Raw genomic sequence first — 23,993 nt, forward strand, 5'->3', positions numbered from 1 at the left:
ATCCGTTGTGTGGCGGCGTGGAAGAGTTACTTGAATGGGTTCGCTTTGAAAAATGGGTTCACATTGAAGACGAGCTGCCGCTTTCAGTGCAGCTCTATTGAGCCTATATGTAACAGTCAAGTCGATAAGAATTGCATTACGGAAGATATGATCCGACGGTCTCACTTTACTGAGCACATATCCTCGGTCTCTTCCTATCAAGCTCTTCCTAAAAAAATACCCGTATATTTATTGTCGAAACAAAATACCGGTTAAGTTTATGTGTAAATAATGGTCAGAACAAAATACCGGTACGGTGCGGTACAGCTATTTTCCTCTCATTTCTGCCCAATCCCAAGCCGTTATCGTTATTGAGGTCCGTTTTCTCGAGGAGTTTTTAGCTCGAGCCAACCGCCCAACACTTTTAACAAGCACATTTGTGATCTTCAGACGAAGGTGCCAAGTCCCTCAGCGCGTGCATCCCCAGTCTAAACCATGGAAGACGACGCTCCCACCACTGGTGCGTCCGTCTCCTTTATATTTAAGAATAATTAAATTTGTTCCTCATCGTCTTGCTGTTAAATAATTACGCAGAAGTTGCTGAGCCTGTCGTGACGGAGGCCACGCCCGCTGAGGAGGAGCCGGTGGCTGCTGCTCCCGCTGAGGAGGCGGCTCCAGCTGCCCAGGAGGAACATGCAGCTCCAGAGGAGAGTAAAGAGGCGGAATCTAAGGAGGAGGAGGCCAAACCCGAAGCAGATAGCAAGGAGGAGTCAGCACAGGAGGCTCCAGCAGCCAAACACGACGAGGATGAGGCGAAAGAGGCCGAACCTGTGGGCGAGAGCGTCCAGGACAAAGTGGAAGTGCAGGCTTTACCCATTCGCGCATATTTGGACCAAACCGTGGTGCCAATTCTACTCCAGGGCATGTCAGCGCTTGTGAAGGAGCGTCCACCCAATCCGATCGAGTGGTTGGCTGCTTACCTCCTTAAGAATAACCCGCAAGGCTCCAGTGGCGGCGAAGCGAAGTAATTAGATGACAGCCAGGCCTTGCCACTTTTAACTGCCCCATATTTGCTTCTCAAAATACACCAAAAACTTATCGTAAAAATCAGTGGACTCGTGGATATTTGACTTGAGAATTTCACTTCTACTAAAGCAGATTGGGTGCAGACGAGTATCTTCAAGTGCTTCACTCTCATTGTTCTGTAGCTAGCTAGTTGTCGCCACGTCCACGACCACGACCGCGACCTCCACCTCGCCCACGTCCACGACCTCCTTCGCCACGTCCGCGACCTCCTTCTCCGCGTCCCCCACGTCCCCCACGACCTCCACGACCTCCTCGGTTTCCGAAGCTGCCACGGCCTCCACGACCACGTCCGCGGTTGGCTTGACGGTCTGTAGAACGTAGAAAGATGAATAAAAAATGAGGACACCTTCAGGACAGAAACCTTACCGCGCTTGTTGAAGTCTTCTTCGTTCACCATGTCCAGAATCTACAAGGCAACATAATTCCCCGTATTATATACTGTTAATAGGTATCATCGTCGTTGGCGTTGGCTGTTTACCTCGTTGGGGACGCGAATGTACTTGATGGTGTTGCCTCGAATATAGCACTCGGGCATCTTCCAGAAGCGGTCACCGTCCTACACAAGACAAAGCTGCATAAGTGCTCACTCCCTGTGCATTCTCTTACACATTTAGTACCTTGGAGGTGCAGATGACTTCGCGCAGGTTGACGTTCATCCAGGTATCACAGTTGACGAGGTGTCCATTGTACGTATCTCCATTCTTGAGCTCCACCAGCTGCAATACACGAGCCACAACGCATAACTCAATTCCGCTGTTAGGAGCTATCTATGTCGTGCCCTTCGTACCATGGGGTGGCCCTGTGCCGTCTTGAGCAACGAAAGCGGCAGCTACACACAAGATTTGTTCACACACCCGTTAATATCTCCATCCACAGCGAGCTAAGGCGGTGCATCGTCGGTGAGATACCAATTCAGACAGCACAGGTCTGTCCGGTACAGTCAATAGCTCGCCGTCCGACCGTAACTCACCATATTTGTCGTGTGTAGCACGCGAGTCCGTCTCGCCGTGTGCTCCTTGTGTCGTCTTGTTTGGCAAGGAGCCGAATATCGAAAATAAGGTTCCTCAAAAACATCATTTTCGGATTGCTGACCTAATCCAGTTTGCAATTTCCTAATTTAGGTCGTTGGTGGAACCAAAGAAACGACAAAACCTCACTTTAAAATTCACGCAACTGGAGGAAAGGTGCGTCTTGTCGGCTCTGTGCAGGCCAGAAATGCGGTCTATATACCTTTCCACGTGCTTATCTTCCCCCTCGCGCTTCTCTCGTACTGCGTAACCTTAAAACGGTTGAGATTCGACCCGGAGAAGAAAAGCTGCACCTGTTCTCACTACTTCCAAGTAGGTTACTAACTGTCCGTGTACCTGCTACCAGTCATTCGCAATCATGGCCGACGAAGCAGCTCCCAACACAAACCAGAACAACGAAGAGGACAAGAAGAAGGCCGAGGCCATCACTATCCGAGTCAAGGACCAGTCGGGCGAGGAGACGTTCTTCAAGGTGAAGCCCAACACCAAAATGGACAAGATCTTCACCGCCTACGCACAGCGCAAGGGCGTTCCTGCCAGCGCACTGCGCTTCTTGCTGGATGGTACGCGTATTAGCGGCGACCAGACGCCCAAGATGCTCGAGCTTGAGGACGAAGACCAGATTGATTGTGCACTTGAGCAGGTCGGAGGCTTCCGATGCTAAGACTTAAGGCTTTTGTATGAGTGAGGGGAGAGCACAGTCAAGGAGAAACACAGAAGCAACACGACTCTCTCGTCATTATCTACGCAGGTCGCCTCTACCGTCTTTAAAGTGGCATCTTGTAAGGAGCGACTTGCTGGCTTGCCGACTTCGGGGAACCGTCGTCACAAGTTCTTAACAAGAAGGCATGCAGAGCGATGTGTTAACTTCTAACAAACCTCGACACTGTTAAATGCAAGTTCCAATGTTTCATTTGTAGTTTTGTTTTTCTTCAAACATTCTAGGTAGTTGTATGCATTTCTAAAGGTGGTTCCTCAACCAGGATGGCGGGTTGACTGGAATTGTCACCAAGTCCGTGTCGAAGAGCTCGATGAACTGCTCGTTCTGTAGCCGCACTTTGCTGCCAGCAAACCGTCGGTACTCCTCGAAGATGGACGACAGATGCCAGCCCTGAATCTTGCGTAGACAACCCACCACGGCGCCTACAAATCAAACAATGTCGGCCACCATTATTACTACAGATTGCTCTTCCTCACGTTACCTGTGCGGTCTCGGCCGAGGTGGCATGTGATGTAGAGTGGGTAGTTGGAGCGGTCCAGGATGATGTCCAGCGCAGCGAGCACTGTCTCCTCGGACAATGGCTCCCAGGCCTTACGGCGGCTCTCCATGCGCGTGTTGCCCCCGAGGAAAACGAGCTGGATCTCCTGCTCCTCCACAAAGCTCTGGAACTGCAGGTTGGGCTCCTCCAGCGCCAAATAAATAATGGTGCGCAGGCTCAGCCGCTCCAGGAAGGGGAAGTTGAGCTCGTTCGGCTGCCCTGAGCGGTACAAGTCCTCCTCGATCATGCCGTAGTTGACAGGCGGGATGAAGTACGACATCTTACTCAGCAGCGATGAAGTCTCGAAAATGCTGCGAAAGCGCTAGGGTAACGTTCAGCCTAATAAATAGAAATTCACGAAAGTTTTGTCGTTTCTAAGCTCAAAAGTGTTTATTTTCCTTCGATTTATTTAACATTTCTAACTTTATTTTATGTTGTTGCAGTATTTTAGTTCGCTGTCATTGTTAAGCTTCTTAGGCGGCACGCACGCTCTGGGTCTCGTCGCTGCCGAGCTTTCCATCACAGGAGACATGGTGAAGTTTGGGCATCATGCCACCGGCCACAGCCGCCTTGATGATGCACTGAACGCCGCGTGCACTCAGGAAGTTGTCCTCCAGTCCGAGGAAGCGCATCTGAGGACACTGAGCGCTCGACAGCAACTCCACGACCGGAGCCACGCAATTGTCCGTAATGATATTGCCGCCCATGCATAAGTACTTGAGCTGTTGGCAGCGACCGGCACGTAGAGCAGCCATGATCCGCTTCAGACCGGACTCGCCGATGTAGTTGCGACGGATGTCCAGACGCACCAGCTTAGGGAGCGATCCGACCTTGATCAGCCACGCGACGTCCACTGTGCCCACGTCCGAGAAGCCATTGCCTCCCAGTAGCAAGTCCTCTAAATCCGGACACGAGCCCTTGACCAGCGCAGCACACAGCAGGTGCAGCGCGTTACCGCGACATGTGTTAGTGAACACCGACACGAGACGAAGGCTGCTGAGACGTCGACAGGCGCCGAGTTCGATGCCTTCCGCAAGCTGCTGCACCACTTCCTCTCCGGCGTTATCGTGAGAGATGTCCAGTTCACTGCAGCCCCAGGCGTGTAGTGCCGGACCGGCCTCTTGCTGGTCACACAGCGGTTTCAACGAGTTGAAGACAGTGAGACCGGTCAGGTTAGGAAACTGACATAACAGGGTGGCTGCCGGTTGAGTAGGCACAGCGACGGCGCGTAGTGTGTAGGCCAACTGAAGCTGACGAAGTTCGACTTCGAGTGTCAACACACAGCGAGGTAGAACGCGACGTGCGAATCGGTTAAGCTGCATACACCGGATCGTCTCGAGACCGGGTAGGAAGGCGAATACGAGGCCTAACACTGCCTCATCCATGATAAAGAAAGGCGCATCGTCCTCCATGTTGGAAGTAGTGCGTGGCGTGCAGCTTGAAGTGGATCCGATGCACTCGGCGCGTGGGCGTTTGATGGTGAGTCTGGACACCCCGAAAGGCGTCATGGCTCTGCACTTCCGTTTGCCGAGTTGTGGTACGGCTGTGACGGGGCCGTTGCCCGACATCATGGCAGCGCGCCGGCGGCGCGACACCGCAGCCTCATGGAAGCTCAGCGACACGAGTGATTGTAGTCGACGGCGTAGTGTATTAAGGTCGCGGTACTCGTGGAACGAGGCCGCGCGGGAGTACAGTGACAGCTCGATACGTTTAGCTAGCGACGGCGTGCGCGTGTCGGCGCATGCTGCAGTCTCCACGCGCTTACTGCGAGTCATAGCAATGATGCGTTGGACCATGAGGCGGCGTTCCGGCAAGTCGGCCGGTGACTGCCAGTGCGTCAAGTCGGCAGTGTACCGTTCCGGCAGCAGACCGGCCGGCAGCGCCACTTGGCTAGAACCTGATCCAGAGCGCATCGAAGATGCGGCATTAATAGCTTGAGCTGTGGTAGAAGCAGTGGGGGATGACGGCAACGATGTCTTCGTCTGTGGTTACCGCGGTGTCTACACTGAGGTTGGCCCAGGGCTGGCGCGCGGAGTTCGGGTCGAGCATGCGCGGCGTGGCGCCGCTCTCGGGTAGCTCGCCGCCCAGCTTGGTCACCAGGCGAGCGGTGGCGGGCGTTAGCGCGCCTTGGCGCTCGGATGAGATCTCGCGTGGACTCTGCATCGTAATGAGTTGTGTCCGGCTACCAGCGAAGAGCGCACAACTTGGAGGCGAAGTACGGCCCTGATTTCTTACGCAAGTGCTGTTGCTGGGCGTGGCGCTTCTACAGGTCTGGTCGCGTCCACGAGCAAGTAAGCTATGAGCCTCTTCTCTGCGAAGTAGCTGTCGAGCAGGCGAGCGCTGCGAGTTTGGCAGCCGAATGAGAAGTGAACCTCCACCCGCGACGTGCCCGGAGACGGGGCGAAGAACGCTGAAAAAGCAAGGAAAAGAAGCAAGAAAACGCCCAGCTGCCCCCAACGGACGGGAAGTTTTATCTTATCTAAGTAAATTTGTAAAATGGGTTTAGAGCTTTCCTTATTTTAAATTAGGCTGGAAGTCGTGCGGTGCACGAGTCTTTTTTTTAAATCAGACCAGACTTATGACAGGCGCGAAAGGTGAAAGCCGTTGACGTCTACGTGTACTTAGTCCATTAAACGCATCCGTCTCTCGTTTGCAAATAGACAATGAGCTGGGAGTGAGGTTGTACTGTACAAAAGCCCTCACTCATCGCTAAATTCGATGCAGCAACCAACGAAGCGGGCAGCGAGAAACCAAGTAACACCGTTATTATACCATTTCGCTCGAACTGCTTCTCGAGTCGAGAATCTCTACACATTTCATTGAGGATGATTGGATTGTGACGGCTTGCTACGTAGCACGTAGTAAGACGCCACGTAGTATTAATACGTACAGTCTGTCTGTTACATCTGTACAGAACTTCATGCACTGTACGGGTCGAGAAAACATTAGTACTTATTATTTGTACTTAGATAACATAATTCGTCAACGGACGTGTCGTCCATGGAACCGCGAAATTCCGGGATCGAAGCCTACGGATTCCACACACGTAAAGGTCCAGACCAGCCGAAGTTGACCTCAAGTGAGCCGTTTCGGGTGCCTTATCTTGTTGCCGCTTGTGCAGCCTCGCATGTTTGGAGCTGCCTCCTCGACGCATAAGACCAGTGTTGCCGGTGACTGCAGCCGGACGATAAGATAAAGCGAAGTTTCAATCGAAAGGACATTTGCATCGACGGCGGCCACCAAAAGCGATTCTCATTTGGTGCCAGATGGACGCGCTCCAGCTGCTGTAAGTAACTTGCTGGCTGTCGGCCTGAAGCTCGCGTAGAGGCAGGCAGCTTCGACATCCATTTTGCGGCCAGCTGAAGTTTCTGCTATGCGTCACTTCGGTCGAGCGCCAAGGAAAATGTATGGTGACGTTGCATCGCGCCTGTGGCCATCGGCGGGTGAAGTAGGTAGCAAGATGTTCATGTCTTTTGCTGGGGTCGGGTTCCGCTCCGAGGCACATTCTCAGCGACGGCCGTTGTCCCACTGGTGGGAGTGATGGAAGCGGTACGATCGGCGCGGTAGGTAAAGACTGTTGCGGTAGCTCAGCTGCAGCCTAAACGGAAGAGCGGAGACTGTGAAACCATTGTTAGCTTTCGCTGATTTGTCGCCAGCCAGTGTGGCTGCCTCGCAGATGCTATATGTCGTGGCGTGCGAAACGGAGGCTTCGATGAGTGCTGCTGCAGCTGGCCTCGGATACCCGGATACTCCGCCACTGGCGGCGCCAGGCCACGGTGGCCTGATTAAAGGGGAGCTGTAGAATAGGGAGAGACTTTGATCGCGGATGGATCAATAGAGAGCGCAGTGACTGATTCGCGCAGTTTCGGGCGGTGTGGACACCGACCGATGGTCGAGCTGCAACACGCACACAAGTGCACCTTCCCGACGCCGGGGGAAGCACCGGAAGACGGACGGAATGGGTGAAGTCTTTGGACGGCAACCAAGAGCCCATGCTGCCAGGAGTTAACGTTCTTTTAACACCTGTCGTTTTTAGAATAAATGCAAAATTAGAAATACATGTATTCTCTGGTCTAGCAAATCGTTTCCATTTCAAAAACGCTAAATGTGCAGTAAAGCCTCATGAAAACATGCCCGACGATGGACAGATTGCCCATCTTCAAATTGCCTAACATTTTACACAGGCTCGTATTGAGGACTTTCAAATATTCATATTCCTCCGAAGAAAGGACCCTTTGCTGAGCAATTTGACCGGCAAATTGCTGGTCAGATTTCTTTTTACCGCTAGCATTTTCTATCACAGTGGCTGTTGCAGTGAGACCATGTTTTAACACCAATTCCGTGCAAGAAAGTGTTCTTCGGCCGGTCGATCGAAATTCTTTTTTAAACTGCTTCCTGGATCGACCAATACGACCCTATTTTACCACAAGGTATCGTTGAAAAGCTAAGAGGTTGGAGCTTTCCGATCGCGAGAAATTATTCAGTTACAGCTGAGAAATTTCGCAATATCTGCAATTTAATACAAGTAGTAGACAATATGGTTTCCAGCCGGACCGTACTTCCATGATTAATCCTCGATTCCAATTTCTATCTTAATTCAGTAGACATATGGGGAAGATACTTGAGAGAGAGATCAGACAAGTCTATTTGGTCAGTTTATCGGCGATTAGAGGTCTGTTTGATCCGCAGCCTGACTAACAACGCTGGTGCCTGAAGGTCCGGTGGCTGAGCTTGGCTTGGCTCCGTCGGAGGTCTCTCTGTCGGTTCTTGCTCCATTCTCCTGTGACAGAGAAGAAGCATTGTGCCCGCCCGCAATGTTGCAGGATTGCGACGTTTTCGTTTTGCAAGCGCCTGGATCTGACGGTTGCCAGTCTCCCAGAGCTCCTGCACACTTCCTGCAATCGTCACCTCTTCGTGCTTAAAAACCACCCTGTTCCGCTGTATCCACAGACTCGTGATGCATATGGTGCACCAGACACGCCACAGTCGATTCCATGTCTGCTGATAGTCCTTTGGTTTATCCGGGTGCTCAGTTCTCAAGAAGACCTCCACTGTTGATGATATCGCTGGTGGGGCTCGGCTGGCACAGGACCTCTGAAATTTCCCCATGTGCACTAGACCCCATTGGACCCCTGTCCAATGTGCCACTAAACGTTGCCAACAGGCCTGCGCGCAGGGGCAGTCCCACAGGATGTCCGCCAGGTTTTCCTTCGTGCCGTGACACCTTGGCTGCTTCCTACAGCTGTTGTCGATGAGTCGGCCTTCATGGAACAGGTTGAGCTGCCCGAGTGCCGCGCGATACCCCACCCAAACTTGGTACTCCGTAAGTTCGTGACCATGAGCCCATAGTGTTGTCGGCGTTTGGTTTAAAGCAGCTGCGTGCCACTCACTTTCTGCTGCGGCTTGCTCTAGCCTAGTGATCACCCCGGCGATTGTGGGGCCTTCTCCTCTGTTGCGCCGAAAGAATTGCTTTTTGATGGCCGCTAAGACGTGCTTGTTCGCTATAGTGTCCGGCACTGTCCATGAGAAGCCATGGAGGGTCGGGTGTGCTTGAAAAACTATGCTTCCTTCGGTCTCGTGCTGTTGAAGCCGACCAATATCCTGCTGGGTTTCTGCGGTCCCCTCTCCGACTGCCCGGACACGCCAGTGAATTCCATTAGGCATCTGGTCCATAATTACTGCCGGGGTCCCGCTGTCGCTTTCTGCGCTTGCGACGCCATGGATAGTGTGCGCTCCAACCACCCTCCATGGAAAATCCTGTTGGAAAGAAGGTGGATGCCTCATGACTGCTACGCCACGCACTTGCATCCGTTCTCCTAGTGCCAATCGCGGACTACTGCATAGAATAGCTATGGCCCACCGTTGCAATTTAGCTGCTTGATGTCGGCCTGAATCTGTGTGTGGTATCGTCATCTTGTATTCCCGTTCCGCTATACAATGCCGCTATCGGCGTCGGTTGGATTCGATCGTACTTGGTCGGTGTCAACATCCTCCCTGTTTGGTCATAGATATGAGGGTTGTCCGTCCAGTAGTAGCTGGGCCAGAAAACTTTGTCTTCCTCCGACAGTTCCTCAAGTAGGGGAGGGAGTGGGTCTCGTAGCTCAAGATACCATTCCTCGTCTTCCAGCCAGCTCTCAGCAGTGTCCGCCAGTTAATCAGCTCGTGCTGACGCGCAGTTCTCCGGTTGACGGGCAGGGCGCGAGGGGCTATCCAGCCACCGATCAAGCGTTGTAACCGGTTCCCCGGCGTCATTGTCCGGGAGCCGGTCCTCTCACCTCCGACCTGCGTCGGCGAGACGCCTGCAGCCCACGGATGCTTCGCTCCTCGGAAAGCCCACTGTTTCCACGCGTCGTAGTACGTGTCATGCCGTTGGATAAGCCACTGCATGGTGTGTTTGACCCGCTGTGTCTTACAGGCTATGGCGATTGATGCCAACCCGACTCCTCCAGCCTGTCGAGGCGTGAATAGGAGGCCCGGTTTGACCTTATGCCTACTGGGTTCGTGGCCTGTCGAATGATGCCACAAGAATTGTTTCTGAATGTTGCGCAGTTGGCGATCCGCCCACCTTGGCATTTCGAACACCGCTGCCTTAAAGAGCACCGACGGTAGCATGATCACGTTGAGCAAGAGTACGCGTGTCTCGACACTTTGGGATAATTGCGCCGCTGTTGCTAAGCGTCTCTGGACAGCGCGAATCCGTGTCGCCCAGTTCACCTCTGTCAAAGGGCCGGTCCCGACTTGGTACCCCAAGTAGCGCACTGTTTCCCCCATCGGCACTACCGGGATCCCGCTTTTATCCACTTTCTCCACTGCCGTATTTAGAAAGATCGCTTTACTTTTGGAGGGCTGGACCTGCAACCCTGACAGCTCTCCAAAGCGCTTTACTTTCTCCATCACGCGGGGTAACTGGTTTGCTTTCTGCAGGAACACGGTGGAGTCGTCCACAAATGCCGAGAATTTGTGGACCTCCCCTTTCCGCCAGGTACTGCGATCCCTTCCAGTCCCGGGTCCTGTTGAATAGCTAGTGCCAAGATTTCTGCCGCTAGGATGAACAGCAGAGGCGCCAGCGGACAGCCTTGCCGGATACCTGACTGAACGAGGACCGGCTCCGAGAGCTCACCGCTCACTAGAAATCGCGCCGTCGTGTCTGCATGCAGTCGTCGCAGCATGTCCACAAATTCTTGCGAGAAGCCAAATTTTCGCAATGTAAGAAACAAAAATTCCCGCGCCTTTGTCATAAGCCTTCCGAAAATCCAAAATTAAAATGAGCCTGCTGAGTAAGTCCTCCAGTTCTGGATCCGAGGTCGCCGTTTGCAAAATTGCCAGCATCATCATCACCGTTTTCATCATTTGGCGTCCATGAACGAATCCTTGTTGGTAAGATCCAATAGAGAGGCCCAGGAAAGAAAAACTCTGGTTGGGGGAGAAAACCAAAGAAGAAGTCCCCATAACCCACTGTTGCCCTATAACCATCATTTTGTCACAATCTGTAGCTGGTTTGGAGCAATGAGATAGGGCGAAAGTCCATGGCATGCGAGGACTCTCCTTTTTTCTTGAGCGGAATGATCAAAGCCTCAAGGAATGAAGGAGGGGGATCCTATCCCTTGAGTGAGCTCGTTGCTAATTGTAGTCAGCGCTGGCACCATGATGGCCTGAGTATCCTTGTAAAAGTCATTGTTCAGTCCGTCGGGATCCGCCGCTTTGTGTCGGTTCAGCGCGGCAATCGCGCTGATCACATCTTGATCAATGCCTTCCTGCATCAAGAGGTTGTTGTGCTGATCCTGCAGCTTGCGATCGTCAGGGATTCTGACAAACTTATCAAACTGTTGCTCCAAATCTATGTCGGGGACACTGCTGTGAATTGTGCCTAGAACCGGGGTCCACTCGCTTCTCATTTTGTCCACCACGGACATGTCAGTGTGGAAGGTGGCCCCGTGGATGCGGCGGATGTCTGGGATGGTCTGGTCCTTCTCCCAATTCGACGCTCGTTTAAAGGTCCACCGCAGGCGATCCATTGTGCGTTCTAGCCGTTGACCCACTCGCAGGGAGTGCTCCTCTCGTCGTTCTGCGGCGGAGACCTCCAAGAGTTCTCTCCTCGTTAGCAAATGAACCCGGTGCCTCGCGTTATTCTGGTGCTTATACTCCTGCCGGCAAAGTTTTTCCTTAGCCGTGATGAACCGAATGGCCTCGACACAATGGCCTACCATGGCATCCCACGTGTGCGTGGTCTCCTGATGGCCTGCTTCAACGTCAATCAATCGCTCCAGCAGGTCAGCTTGCACACGTTCTGGTTGGCCCGAGCGAATTGGATACTGTACCCCTTGTTTTCATTTCTGCCGACTGTGGGCCCTGCGTTCCGTCGTCAAATGTACTATGACCTGTTGATGGTCGGAAGGAGCCACTGGTTCCTCCACTGAAACCCACTGCACCTTGGATGTCCAGGACTGAGGGACATACATGCGATCTAGACGACTTGCTGTTTCCGGCCCCCAATAAGTAAAATACTCAGTTGGCTCAAGTTGATCCGCCTCATCGTCCGTGTGGCCCGCCAGCACCATAGCATCTTCTAACTGAAGGTGATGGACTAAGTCCTGGAGCGCCACACTTTCTGCTCTGCCATTGCGGGTTCCCCCGAGTCGATCTAGGACGGGACTGAGGACACAGTTGAAATCCTCTGCCAGGATCGTGTCATTTTGTTCCCACGGCCAGGTCTCGAGGCGGCCATATAGGAGTTCGCGTTCTCTGTGATCATTCGGGCCATACAGATTCACCACTGTCAGGTTTCGTAACTTGATAGCGATGACGTGCTTGGTCCATCGATCTCGTAACCCTGGCTGGACATCCGCAGCAACACTCGGATTGAGCAAGTTCGCCACTCCGCCGGTGGCGCTATCCTCAATGCTCCAGTATGATAGAGTTGGCCCTTCGCTCTGATGCTGTAGTCTCCATAAGCTGCTCCACGCTCTGGCTAAGTGGGCTGCTTCCTCTTCGGAAAGCCGAATAACATGGATGGGTGCTTGGCGACTCTTAAGTCGCCAAGCACCCATCCCATGTTATTCGGCTTTCCGCTGGAAATCCCCTCACGTTTTGGGTAAGTAATCACCACTGGTCGCTTTCGCCTGTTCGTTTCTTCATTCTCTTTTTCTTGTTGTTGTCTGCTTGCAAATGAATGAGCCGTCCGTAGACGTCACTAGCAGGTCCCGATGGCAAGCTAATGGGAACTGCTGGCGGCGGCACTAAGATGCCCCTAATCATCCTGTTCCCACCCTTCTGTTTTACCTTCCAAGGCAGTGGAAAAGAAGAGGTGAATTGCTCTCCAATCGATCGGTCTGCGTGACACTGAGAAGGCTTTCCGGTACGAAGCGTTCATCTTCAGCGCCAAAAGCTGCCTAGGGAGAAGAGAAAGCGCCCCTGTATTCACCTCATCTTCCAGTCCGGTCAGGACGCGCAGTTCCCGCTCATAGAGGGAAGCACAGATCAAGTACTGGGCCAGCTTCCCCTTGTTCCCGACGTCACAGAGTCGGAGCACCTCATCATTTCCGTAACGTTTCGCTCGCATTTTTGCCCAGTCCTCTCGGCGGTCGATGAGTGGGGGAAGGTGCAATGGTGGCGTCCTGAGTAGCTTGTCTTTCCAGTTGTCCAACCACGTCTTGACCGACTCGTCCTGAGAGCGATAGTGATACGCGACCAGGCTGCCTAATAAACATTTCTGCCGCCAGGATGAAGACCACGATTCTAGCACCTTTTCACCCACGCGCATAAGCACTTCTTCGGGGAATCAAAAAAGCTGACACATGGAGATCAGGGTGGACGGCTCCTGCTGGGCCGTATACGCCCATACCTCCGCTGTGCTTGTTGTCAGCGAAAAAACTGCGAGTGCTTTGCCTGGCCACACGGTCGCCTGTTGGTTCCATTGCGCCTGCCATGAAGCGATGCCTCCCTCCGTATCGTGTGGACGTCCCCTTGGCCGGCATCCCTCATGGGTTCTGAAGTGGCCGTGTCCGGATCACGGCGAGCTTTAGACTTGACATGCAGCCGGATTCTCTCCGCCCCCATCGGCGTTAGCGTATGAGGTCGTTTGGCCGCCGGCTTCGCTGGCAACGGCGTCCCCTTGCGGCCCACTGGAGCAGCCTGCGTGTCAGTTGGCATGATGTCGCTCGCCCCTGATGGACTGAAAGATAGTCCAATTCCACCCCTGAGCTGGACGCCTGAGACATGTGGAGAGCTTGTTCTTCGGTATGAGCTCGCTCCGACTCCTCCTGCCATTGTCTAAGCGTGATGAGAGGCAGGTAATACTGTTGAAGCAGCTCCGTCACCCCCGGTTCATTTTCCGAGACCAGAGCTAATCCTCGAAGATGAAGTCTCTCTTCACGAGACAGTTGGGAAGCCGTGTTGACCAGAAAGGCTAGCAGTTCTGCATATCTCGCCGGCTCCGCACGCTCCAGGATGAGATGAATTTCACATTTGAGTTCATGAGGGATCGTCATTCCGGCTAACCGCGCTCGGAGCTCAGCAACGTCCCCGTTCCACTGATCCGGTTGCCACCCTTCCTCCGTGAGTCCCTGTTCGTCGGAGCTGCTCGCCGCCTCCCCTTGTTGGTCAACCTCCATGCTAGTGTCCTCCGGAGTCGCAGGAGGAGGAGGAGGTTGTTGCTCGACGGGTCGTCGCTGGTGAATGAGCGCCGAATAGTGTTCCCCCCAGTGCCGCAGAACCAACGGTGCCCCCGATCCCTTAAGTTTCGCCGCTCGAATCATGGCCGTGCACCTGCCGAGTTGGAGCGAGATATGGAGTCCCACTTCAAATGATTGCTTCCCTCGTTTCGTCGTGCTGGGCTTGTACATCGAGCAGTACCATTGTCGTTTCCTATCCGTGTCGTACGCTAGGACGAAGATTTCGCGCTGCAGGAAGTTTGCAGCCATGGCCAGCAACTCACTGCACCCCCAATTGTACCGAGGGATGATGGCGTCTCTGTTGGAAGGGGAGTTGGCGTATTCCTCCAAGTACCATTTGAACTGCTTCGTCGACTCATGTGCTTCCATGCCTGCCCATCCGCGATCAACATTCACCAACGTATTCGTGCGAACGTAGTGATCGTACTGCTCCGACATATGTAGTTGGCCAGCCCATTGAATGCCTCGTTGATGCATCCCGTGATCTCGTCCAACGTGCCATCAGGGGCCGCTAAATCGGCATCAGCCATCGCTTGAGCCAGTGTCATAGCCATACAGCTGCCGGTCGCTGGCGTGCTAACTGGGCTGAGCGCAAGACTTGCTTCGATTGCCGCGAACGATGTCAGTTCGTCACCTGCAAACGGAAGAGGAGTCAACCTATCCCCTGATCGTTGAGCCACTTTGGCAACCGCTAGGAGGACCGCCTTGCGCTCGCGTTGCTTTAACCCTACCAGCTGGGGAGTGGAATGGGACTTAGGCGGCTTACCTTTCACGAGGTGGAGCTGTTGCTTCTGCTCATCTGTGAGGGGAACATGGGCTTTCTCCTCTTGTTCGTCTCCCGATGAGATGACGATCGTCAGGTTGCCAGCCTGTTCGGCCGACTCGGGTGAGGCTTCCACCGACTCCTCCTCCTCTTCGTCGTCCAAAGCTGCGAATCGTGACTGGGTGACACTCAATTTCTGTTGGAGCGCCGCGGCATGCGCATACAGCTTCCTGCCATTGCGCAGTGGCGTCGTGATCCATTTCTTCTTGGGATCGGGCGGGATAATCGATTCCGCTAGGGGACCTGCGGGCCCGACTACTTCGTCGAACCTGGCTCGGCTGCTCCCGGCGAGGTCTGGGGGTGCTGGACTGATACCCGCGGAGGTGTGATTAACACCTGCGTCGCCTGGACTGCCGCCGCCTGGAGAGCTAACCGTGTAGCGGCTGCGCGCTTGACTTCATCTAAACTGCGGAAGGGTTGTGCCATGTCTTCCAACCAGGCCACTTCTTGCTCCGTAGCCACCCGACTGCCGATTGCAGCAATTGTTGGTCCGTATAGCGGCACGCGCTAAGGTGTGCCCTAGCATACCACACCGAAGGCATTGCAACCGTGGGCCTACGAACGGGTGCTTCAGTACCAACGGCCGGCCGTACCACATGATCCGCACAATTCCTCGTAAGGAATCTGGACATTCTGCTGCCTGGACCGTCAGTTTCCACACAGTGGAGGTTCTTGAGTCGGGGGTGCACGTGTCCATATCGTCCATCTCAAACCTCGTCGCGATATGTTGTTGCAGGTATGCCACTAGCCTCCCAACATCCGTGAAGCTAGTGATGTTGTAGATCTCAATCTCATAATGCCTTTGTGCAGTGACGCGTGTTCCATCTCGTCCAAGCTGGCGGTCCCAAACCGACCCAGTGTCCGGACGATGCACATTCAGAAGTCGATACACCATGCGGTGAAACGGGACTTGGACCGCTTGGAAAGACCGGGCCGTTGCCCGGTCGAAGAAGAAGAAGTGCAAACTCCGCTGTACATGATTGTAGCTAATTGTCTTGGCCAAGCTCAGCATGCTGACCAGCTCCGGCGTATTAACGTGTAGCTCTTCCGCCGCCACTCGGATATCCTCCTGAATCATCTGCGTTTGCTGACGACTGGGCCGAATGGTAGTTATGCCTCGCAGTTGCAACTGAAGTTCTCCTTCCACTTGGCTTTTGATGGTTCGGTGCAGCCGGATGCGTTCTTTGGAATCCAGCACACTCTTGAGGAACCCAGGCATCCGCCGGCACACAATGCTGCCTTCGGTCATCCCACTGATGATTTTCCACTCATCTCCCGTCCCTGGCCGCAGTTGCCGCCCCTCAGACGCCGCTGCTGGTCGCTCGCAGATTATTCGCAACGCTGCAATGTCGGCTGTGCGGAATACCATGGGATTGAACATAAAATATTGGTTCCGCCCGTCCCCGTCGGGCGATGCCTTTCCCGCTGCTGACGTAGCCGTTCCTGCACGCGCCTTGGTCGCCCACTGATTAAGTGGCTTGGCCCTGGCCCACTTTACCTTGCCGATCATGCTGTTCATTATCGATTTGAACGGCCATGTCGTGTTGTAGAGATCCTGGGTTGCGGCTTGAGCAAACCGCTCACATTCTTCAAATGACCCAGTACCGTGAACGCAAATCTCTCGAAACAGCTTTAGCAGTAATGTCTTCTCGTCCCCCTTGAGGCGCGGATAGCGCCGCTTGCCACTCGGGAGGAGGTTTTCGTCAATTTGCACTTTGGCATGGGCGAGCGCGTATAGCTCCGCTACTGTCGACGTCCAAGCCGTCCGAGCAGTTTCTGCCGGGAAACTTTTCATCTCCGCCACGACCGCTTCAAACATTTCCAAACGGCTCCACCGCAGGTGCATCGGTTGACACGCCGGGGCTGGCGTCCGAGACTCCTTCGAGTGGGTCCGCCGCGCACCGGCTTGCTCTCCCTTGGCTCCGGACTTACGCGCGGCGTCGTAGCCACTGGAGCTGGTCGCGCATGTTCACTGCGCTCCTTCGTTGTCGTCTTCTGATCCGAATCCCGCTCCTCCGGCTTAGGCTCCTCCATCTCGGCATCGTCCTCTTGCGTCGACGCCGGCGTCTCTGGGACGATCGAGTCTGGACTGAAGGCACTACTTCCTTGCTCAGTCACCTCTCTCCGGTGCTGCCCGCTGGGGTTCGCCACCATGGCGTCGGCCTGGCGTGGCGCGGGGTCCGGCGGCTTCGCCTTACCCGGGTCCTTCAGGGCCGTCATGCTGCGAAAAGTCGCTGCTGGTGATGTCGCTATACTCAGTTTAAGACAAAACTGGGCACGACCTTTGCACGAAGATCTTTCAAACGCCGACTGTTGGTGCTGAACTGGCGGGGCTCTGCTGGGTGCGAAGCTGATTTGAAAGTGATATGGGAAGATACTTCGAGAACGAGAAAGATACGAATCTAGTGGTGGTCGATGATCTAGAAATAATACTGTTCGTGATCATGGATAAATCATGTATTCATTATTTTATGTATGTAAAAGTCCAATAAACGTGTATTAGAGCAAGTACTGCCCATCAACCCTTGAGCTACTGCTTGACTTGAGTGGGAGGTGTTTCCTCGTCGTCGCTGCTCTTGTCTTCAGCTCGGGGAGCAGGCACTTTTTCCTCTTCTTCGTCACCTAGCGGGGTTTGTACCGGAAGAAGTAGCCCAGTGAGCAAATTAAAGAAGAGTTCAATGTGACGTTTTGTGAGCGCTTCAATGCTGTGACGGGGTCACACAGCACCTTGCGCTAGAGGAAGTTATCTTCCGAGAGTATACAAACTCTCAGTGAACGGCAGTTCACAGGCCCCCTCTTTATTTAAAGAGAGCGAAGTGACCTAAATAAGGTAGATTGTAAACTGAATATATTTATAGGTAGGTTAAGTTTGGGATTAATACAAACTACAAGTTACCTATAGAAATGCAATGTCGTTTGACCAATGGTTGACTTTGAACGACCTTGGTACCTTGTACCAAATGTCCCGGAGTATGACGTGTCATACACCTGAAGTGTGAAGTGTCACACTTCATGTAACCAGGGTACACTTAGGGCTACGTACCCCGTTACATCCTCCCCCATTTAGGTTCGGTTTACCGACTAATCAGAATGAAGAGGTGTTCGTCACAAACTCTTATTCTCAAAGTCGAAAACCATCTACTTGGCCGCGCGAGCGCGGCGGAGGCTCACTTCACAGTTAGATCCTCGAGCAGCAACCTGTGCGCTCTTCGTCTAGGTCTCCAATTCGACCGTTACCATGCCTCGCGGCACTGCAAAGAGCGGTGCTAAGACACGCTCCAAGGCTGCGGCCGGTAAGGCGCAAGCCAAGAGCACTAAGCCTCACGGCAAAGGCTCGGCACTCAAGGAGGCTACTCAGGTGGCCTCCGAGGCGATCGGCTCCTCGGGTGACGCGGCTGTGGGCAAGCGAACAAGCAAGCGCCGCAGTCCGTCGCCTTCGGCCTCAGACAATCGTCCGAACCCTCGGTTCGTGGAACGTGAGCTCAACTCTGGCAGTGAGGACGATGCCGAGTCCGAGAGCACGCACGATGCTCCTGCGGGCTCTGTGGGAGGGCACAGTTCAGTGCCCAGTGAGCACAAGGATGGCAGCGTGCAGTCGATCGCTAGTGATCAAGGTGATCACAGTCCCAGAACGTCTGTGCGCTCTGAGAGTCCGACCGTCAAGGCTAAAGGCACTCCCAAAGCCGGTGGCGATGAGGAAGAGAATCCTCGCAAACGTCTCTTGCTTGCCGAGGGTCTTGCGCGTGCTAAGTCCTCTAAAGACGAAGGCGCCAAGCCGTCAAAGAAGCGTACAGCCTCTAAGTCTCCACTCCGCGAGGAGAAGGAGACCTTACACTCTTATCAGAGTATCTTCGACTCCTTGGATGAAGAGGAGGAAGAAGAGGAGGAGGGTACTATCGCTGCGCCCCGGGAGGTCTCGAATGACCTCAACCAGCAGCAGGAGGAATTCCAAGCTACCCAGCGTGTGCGTGGGGGTTCGGTGGTGGCACCCGTCAGCCAGGGAGCTGCCATCAACTCAAGAGGGTATTGGCCTCCCGAGGAGAGCTCTGGGGCTGACCTTTTTTAGAGGTTCTCGTCGCTCCTCGTGGCCTTGTAGGCGGCCACACTTCTAGAAGCATCTACGAACGTGCCCTTGTTCAGAAAGAACAGTTGTTCGTTGACAACATGGAGGCTGCTCGGTGTGTGCTTCTCGCGCCACACCGCATCCCTCTCAAGGACTTCACGACTTGTCGTAAGAAGCCCGAGACCCGAGGTGGTCTCTATCCTCTTTGGGATACCCCTGGGTTATGCTTGAGAGCTGTCCCACGTGGAGTACTTGTGAGGACATGTTCTGGGCATGGGTGGAGTCTCTTAAGTACTCACCCACGGAGTTACGGGAACTCCATGAAGATCAGCTGCTGTCCCGCATCCTGGACCAGCGTGATCTTCGTGTGAGGTTTGCCCACTTGGTCAGCAAGCATATGCTGCCAAGGGAAATCCTGAAACGCGCGGCTTCTAGCGCTCACGATGAGCGCGGGTACGGAATACATTCATCGTCCGTACCCCGTTTAGGCAAGAAGCCCCGGACTACTTATGAAGCTGCCGCCGCTTCTGTTCCCAGATTGCGACAGCCTTCGGGCAGTCAATCAGGAGCCGTTCAATCGGCTCCCACGAGTTCTCAGAGTGGGCATAACCCCTCCACTTCACGAGGAGCTGTCGCTTACCGCGACGCCGTTGCTCCTGGAGGATCCGCTCCACGTAGAAGTGGACTTCTCCATTCCGGTCAAACAGGGCGGAGGTGCCTTCGTACGAGTACGAGTACTCGGCGCCGCCCGAAAGCCACTCTCGTCCGAGTGCTCCGACTGCGGGTCCGACACAGGGCCCTGAGGTTAACCGCCTCCGTCAACGTGTCCTCGTGCTTGAGATTGCACTTGACCTTGGGACTGGCGGTGATGCTGCCGCCCAGGCCGGGAATCAGGGCCAGCTCGCTCGTCTTGCGGGCCGCCTGGACCTGTTGGAGCGAGAGGTCGCGAGCCTGCACCTGCGGGTGGATCGCCGGGCCTCTTCGTCCGATCTGGACGAGGCCTTTCGCATGATTCGACGGATCGAGGCTTTGTTGCCACGTCCGGAGCCGCCTGCGGCACACTCCCAGACGTACGCGTATGGTGCGTACCCGGCGTACTCAGTGTATGGCGCCGGGGTCCGTTCGTATGGAGCCCCTCCGGCGTACGGTCTTGACCGCAGCCTTGCCGTCCCGACCGAGGCTTGGGTGCCTGCTCCGACGCCCTCGTCGACGACTGTTACCGGCCCTCGCTTCGAGGAGCTGGGGCAAGGGGGGTATGCGAGTCAGCAACCCCCTGCGGGTCAAAGTACCGCTTAAGACGTCCAACATAGAACGTCGGGTGCGTCGTCATTGACTTTGGCAGGTCGATGGTGTACGACGCACCATGTCTGGCCAGGTCTGCAAATGATCCGATGAAGCGGTGCTTCAGCTTGTTGCTGTCGACAGAGCTGACAGTGTCAAGAGGTAGGTTTCTCGTGTCTAGCAACACTAAGCCCCCCACCTTAAATATACTTAATTTTACTCTTCCATGTTTGTCGGAGTACTCCTTTTGTTTATCTTGGACCGCTGCCATGGCATCGCGGACCCTGCTGACAACGCTCAGCTTGGTATCCATAAAGGATTCCACTTGTTTCCGCAGCGAAACTGGTCTCACATCCGAGACCTGGGAGGAAAGAGCTTTCCGAGCCTCTCCCCCACTTAGAATAGAGGAGTCAGTGTCTTCTCGAAGAGTGAGAGGCACTCTGGGGTGACGGAAGCCGTTCAAGTAGAACGGCGTGAGCCCTGTGGACGCGTGCACCGCGTTGCTGAGCGCAAACTCAACAACTGGAAGCTGCGTCGACCACGTACGTGGTGCTGCTGCGCACACACTGCGCAGAGTGTCCTCGAGCACTCGATTGACGCGCTCTGTCTGGCCGTCGGTCTGCAGATGGTCCGCAGTGGACATCTGCAGACGAGCTCCTAGTAAAGGGAACAGCGTTTTCCAAAACGCAGCAGTGAACCGCGGGCCTCGGTCCGAGACAATCGTCTCCAGGAGACCGTGATAGCGGAACACGCCATCGACGAACAACCTTGCGGTTTGTTCGCCCGTAACAGTGACGGGATCCGGAGCAAGATTGTAACGGGGTTACATAGTGTGGAACACACAGGGGTACGAAGTACCCGGAGAGTTAACAAACTCTCAGTACATAAGTTGGATAGTTAGCAAGGCCTCTCAGTACGTTGGCCGAAAGTCACACGTTATGCATTTGATTAGGTTTAACTATGCTAGATAGTTAAACAGATACATTTACCCCTAGGCGGCTTGGCCGCAATAATAGTAAATAAAACACTTCTGGTTTTGAAGCATAAAAGTTAAGGTATTAACTTTGAGCCCTGGTCTTGGGCTGTAAGTTCCTTTGGATAAGGAACTTAGTATTAGTGACTCTTTGAGTCGAACGTCTTCCTCTGACGCTAAAGCTACGGCAGCCCCGCTGCACTTGGTAGCACTTGTAGTCAATCCCGCTCCTGAGTCGGTTGACTATATCCTCTGCGAGGATGGAACACCCCGTGTTCGCGAATTTGCCCCCGGCGCAGCAGGACGCGCTTACTAAGCTTATGGCCTTGCTTGGCCCGGAGGGCGTGGCTCATCTTGCATCGCAAGGTCCAGAGGCGGTCACTGCCAGGCTGGAATCGTTCTCCCGCTACGAGAACGCGCTCTTGGAGCATGTCCAAGAGAAGGTGAGCGCCGCAACGGCGGCGGCGTCGATGACGCGTGAAGAGTCTATGAGACTGAAACCGCTCATGGTGAGCGTAAAAACCTTCGAGTGGAAGGATGGAGAGAATCTTCTTCTCTGGACCCGTGAGGTCGAGATGGCCATGGGTTCGGCCCTGCTCCAGTCTGAGCATCAGCGCGTGGCGCTGGCTATCTCCAGGCTTGGAGGTCGCGCTCGCGAATGGGCACTAACGTGCGGCACGTCTGTTGACGCTGCATTTCCCACTTGGGATCAGCTGAAGCACAGCTTTCGCGCGTGTTCGCGCCGCCTAATCAGGCGTACCGTGTCCGGTCGAATTTCCTTGCGACCCGCTGAGTTATTGGACTATGTCCAAGAGTTGAGAACTCTTATCGCCGGAATGGCGGCGGACCCTCTTCCGGAACTGGTCAGTGTGACCGTGTTCATGGAGGGACTTCGTGTGAGCGCAGCTCGAACGGAAGTGTTCTGTGTACACCCTAACCCTTTCGAAGAGGCGGTGAATGTGGCAATAAATGCCGAGCACAACTTCAGGTCGGCTCGACCTGGTTGGAGCGCTAGTAGCGCAAGCTCTTCGAGCGGTCCAGAGCCATGCTGAAGATAAAGAAGCGGAGCTTCTTGCTGCGGACCAGCGTGCCGGCATCCACCGATGCTTTGTGTGCAATAGCACTAAGCACTTGAGGGCATATTGCCCTCTGCGCAAGAAGTGCGGGGCTCCGGCCAGCCAACCCTCCGGGTCATCGCCGGGAAACGGCATTTCCCAGTAGGCGCGGGGCGGCCTACTGGGGAAGAACCGAGTTCTGTTGTACCTTGAGGAGGTAGAGGGCAACGGGGCTCAGCCCCGAAGAGAGCTGAGCTCTCTTACGAAAAGAGTGTGTGCAAGCCGGGCTTGCTGGTCGTTCAAGCGAACGTGAAGGGCTTTGCAAAGCCATGGAGAGTCTTGATTGACTCGGGAGCCTCGGGCAACTACGCCCGTCGCTCCACCCTGGAAGGGAGTCAACAGTATGCTGAGGCACTGGAAGTGCCAACGAGAGATACGATCTCTGTCCGTCTCGCGACGGGGACACTGGTAACTGTGTCGAAGGTCTCTGTCGACCTTGGAGTGAAGTTTGAGAACTTCGATAGCGTGGAACGCTGTTTGGTCTTAGACCTGGATGCGAGGTATGACCTCATCCTTGGCATGGCATGGCTGGAACGTCATGAGCCATGGATCGACTGGAAGTCGAAAACGCTGGGTGCGTCGCACCCTGCTCCAAGTGGAGCTTTGGTGAGTCATGAATTCACCTCTGCTAGGAAGCAGAAGCGCTTTTGGCGCGAGCACGAGGCCGAGGCGGCCGTAGTGCTGGACATTGGTATGTCCGAAATTGTTAGCAACGAGGTTGCTGTTTGCCCTGAGGGCGTACGTGGTGCGGCACGTTATCCGCTGAGCGGTGCAGGTCAGGTCAATGACCAACTGCTGGGTCCTGGTGAGGACGAGCGCGGAGTGGCGCGTAATCCACTGAGTGGTATGAATCTGGTCGATGACCTACCGCTGCGTGACCCGAGGGCGCGGTCGACTGCGAGTCGAGGCATCATGGGCGTGGCCCAGGAGATGCAGGTGAAGTGACACCTAGTTCACTGTGTGAAGGTCAATAACCTCTTGGCTTTCAGCCGAGTGTCTTGCGAGACACTGTATCCTCTTCGAGGAGTGATGGTGCTGCTGCACCCGGTGGTGGTGACGGAGATGTCGCCACACCGCCCTCATCCGGCCGGTCTCGGTCGCGGAGGGAGAGGAGAAGAAGACGCTGGCCTCTGTGACGTCTTCGACATCGGACGATGTGTCCAACGTGACGAGCGGTGATGCTCCACGTGATTGTTGTGAACAGATGTATACACTCGTGAACGGAGTGACGGGGGAGGTAGAAGGCGATATCAGCCTTGATACTCTGCCCGCTGCAGATGCTCTGCTAGAGCTGGACGAGATGTCCATTGCCGAGTTCGGAGAAGCCTTAAAGGCAGGCGAGCTAGCCGAGGTGGTCTTGCTGGGACCTGAGGAGGAGTTGAACTCCTCATCCGTCGTGGACGACGCGGTCGTAGAGGACACTAAGAAGGCGCCGAGCGCAAGAAGTGGATCGGCGATCCTCAAAGATCCTTCGGATCCCTTCTACCCGGTGGTGAAGGAGTATGGAGACGTTGTCTCAAAAGACCCACCGACGGGCCTGCCTCCGGATCGAGGCGTGTGTCATGAGATTGACCTGGTTCCTGGAACCAAATACTGCGTAACAAGGCAATGGCCTTTGCCGAGAGAGCAGTGTGACGTCATTGACGCATTCTTCCGTGCGAAGCACGAGGCAGAGATGGTGCGTGAGAGTAAGTCTCCGCACTCGACACCCACGTT

The 23,993-nt window shown here is 54.6% G+C and overlaps 5 protein-coding genes across 5 annotated transcripts; 2 read left to right on the plus strand and 3 right to left on the minus strand.

Annotated features, from left to right (window-relative positions):
* Positions 1–433: 433 nt before the first annotated feature.
* Positions 434–1,202, plus strand: PITG_09609 (uncharacterized protein; the record flags this gene model as incomplete). The annotated part of the gene is made up of 2 exons (XM_002903186.1): positions 434–499; positions 574–1,202. 2 exons carry the CDS (start codon positions 475–477, stop codon positions 1,005–1,007), a joined length of 459 nt encoding a protein of 152 aa, XP_002903232.1.
* Positions 1,203–1,516: 314 nt separating this feature from the next.
* On the minus strand, positions 1,517–2,038 carry PITG_09610 (U6 snRNA-associated Sm-like protein; the record flags this gene model as incomplete). Its single annotated transcript, XM_002903187.1, has 4 exons — positions 1,517–1,621; positions 1,683–1,781; positions 1,853–1,894; positions 2,036–2,038. 4 exons carry the CDS (start codon positions 2,036–2,038, stop codon positions 1,517–1,519), a joined length of 249 nt encoding a protein of 82 aa, XP_002903233.1.
* A 413-nt stretch (positions 2,039–2,451) lies between these two features.
* Positions 2,452–2,757, plus strand: PITG_09611 (small ubiquitin-like modifier (SUMO), putative; the record flags this gene model as incomplete). Its single annotated transcript, XM_002903188.1, has 1 exon — positions 2,452–2,757. One exon carries the CDS (start codon positions 2,452–2,454, stop codon positions 2,755–2,757), a length of 306 nt encoding a protein of 101 aa, XP_002903234.1.
* Positions 2,758–3,054: 297 nt separating this feature from the next.
* PITG_09612 (tyrosine phosphatase, putative) lies at positions 3,055–3,632 on the minus strand (the record flags this gene model as incomplete). The annotated part of the gene is made up of 2 exons (XM_002903189.1): positions 3,055–3,236; positions 3,296–3,632. 2 exons carry the CDS (start codon positions 3,630–3,632, stop codon positions 3,055–3,057), a joined length of 519 nt encoding a protein of 172 aa, XP_002903235.1.
* Positions 3,633–3,825: 193 nt separating this feature from the next.
* PITG_09613 (uncharacterized protein) lies at positions 3,826–5,515 on the minus strand (the record flags this gene model as incomplete). Its single annotated transcript, XM_002903190.1, has 2 exons — positions 3,826–5,285; positions 5,359–5,515. The coding sequence occupies 2 exons, from the start codon at positions 5,513–5,515 to the stop codon at positions 3,826–3,828; spliced, it is 1,617 nt and encodes a 538-aa protein (XP_002903236.1).
* Between the last annotated feature and the right edge of the window lie 18,478 nt (positions 5,516–23,993).

This window comes from Phytophthora infestans, genomic scaffold (assembly GCF_000142945.1).
Source record: "Phytophthora infestans T30-4 supercont1.15 genomic scaffold, whole genome shotgun sequence".
Lineage (NCBI taxonomy): Eukaryota > Oomycota > Peronosporomycetes > Peronosporales > Peronosporaceae > Phytophthora > Phytophthora infestans.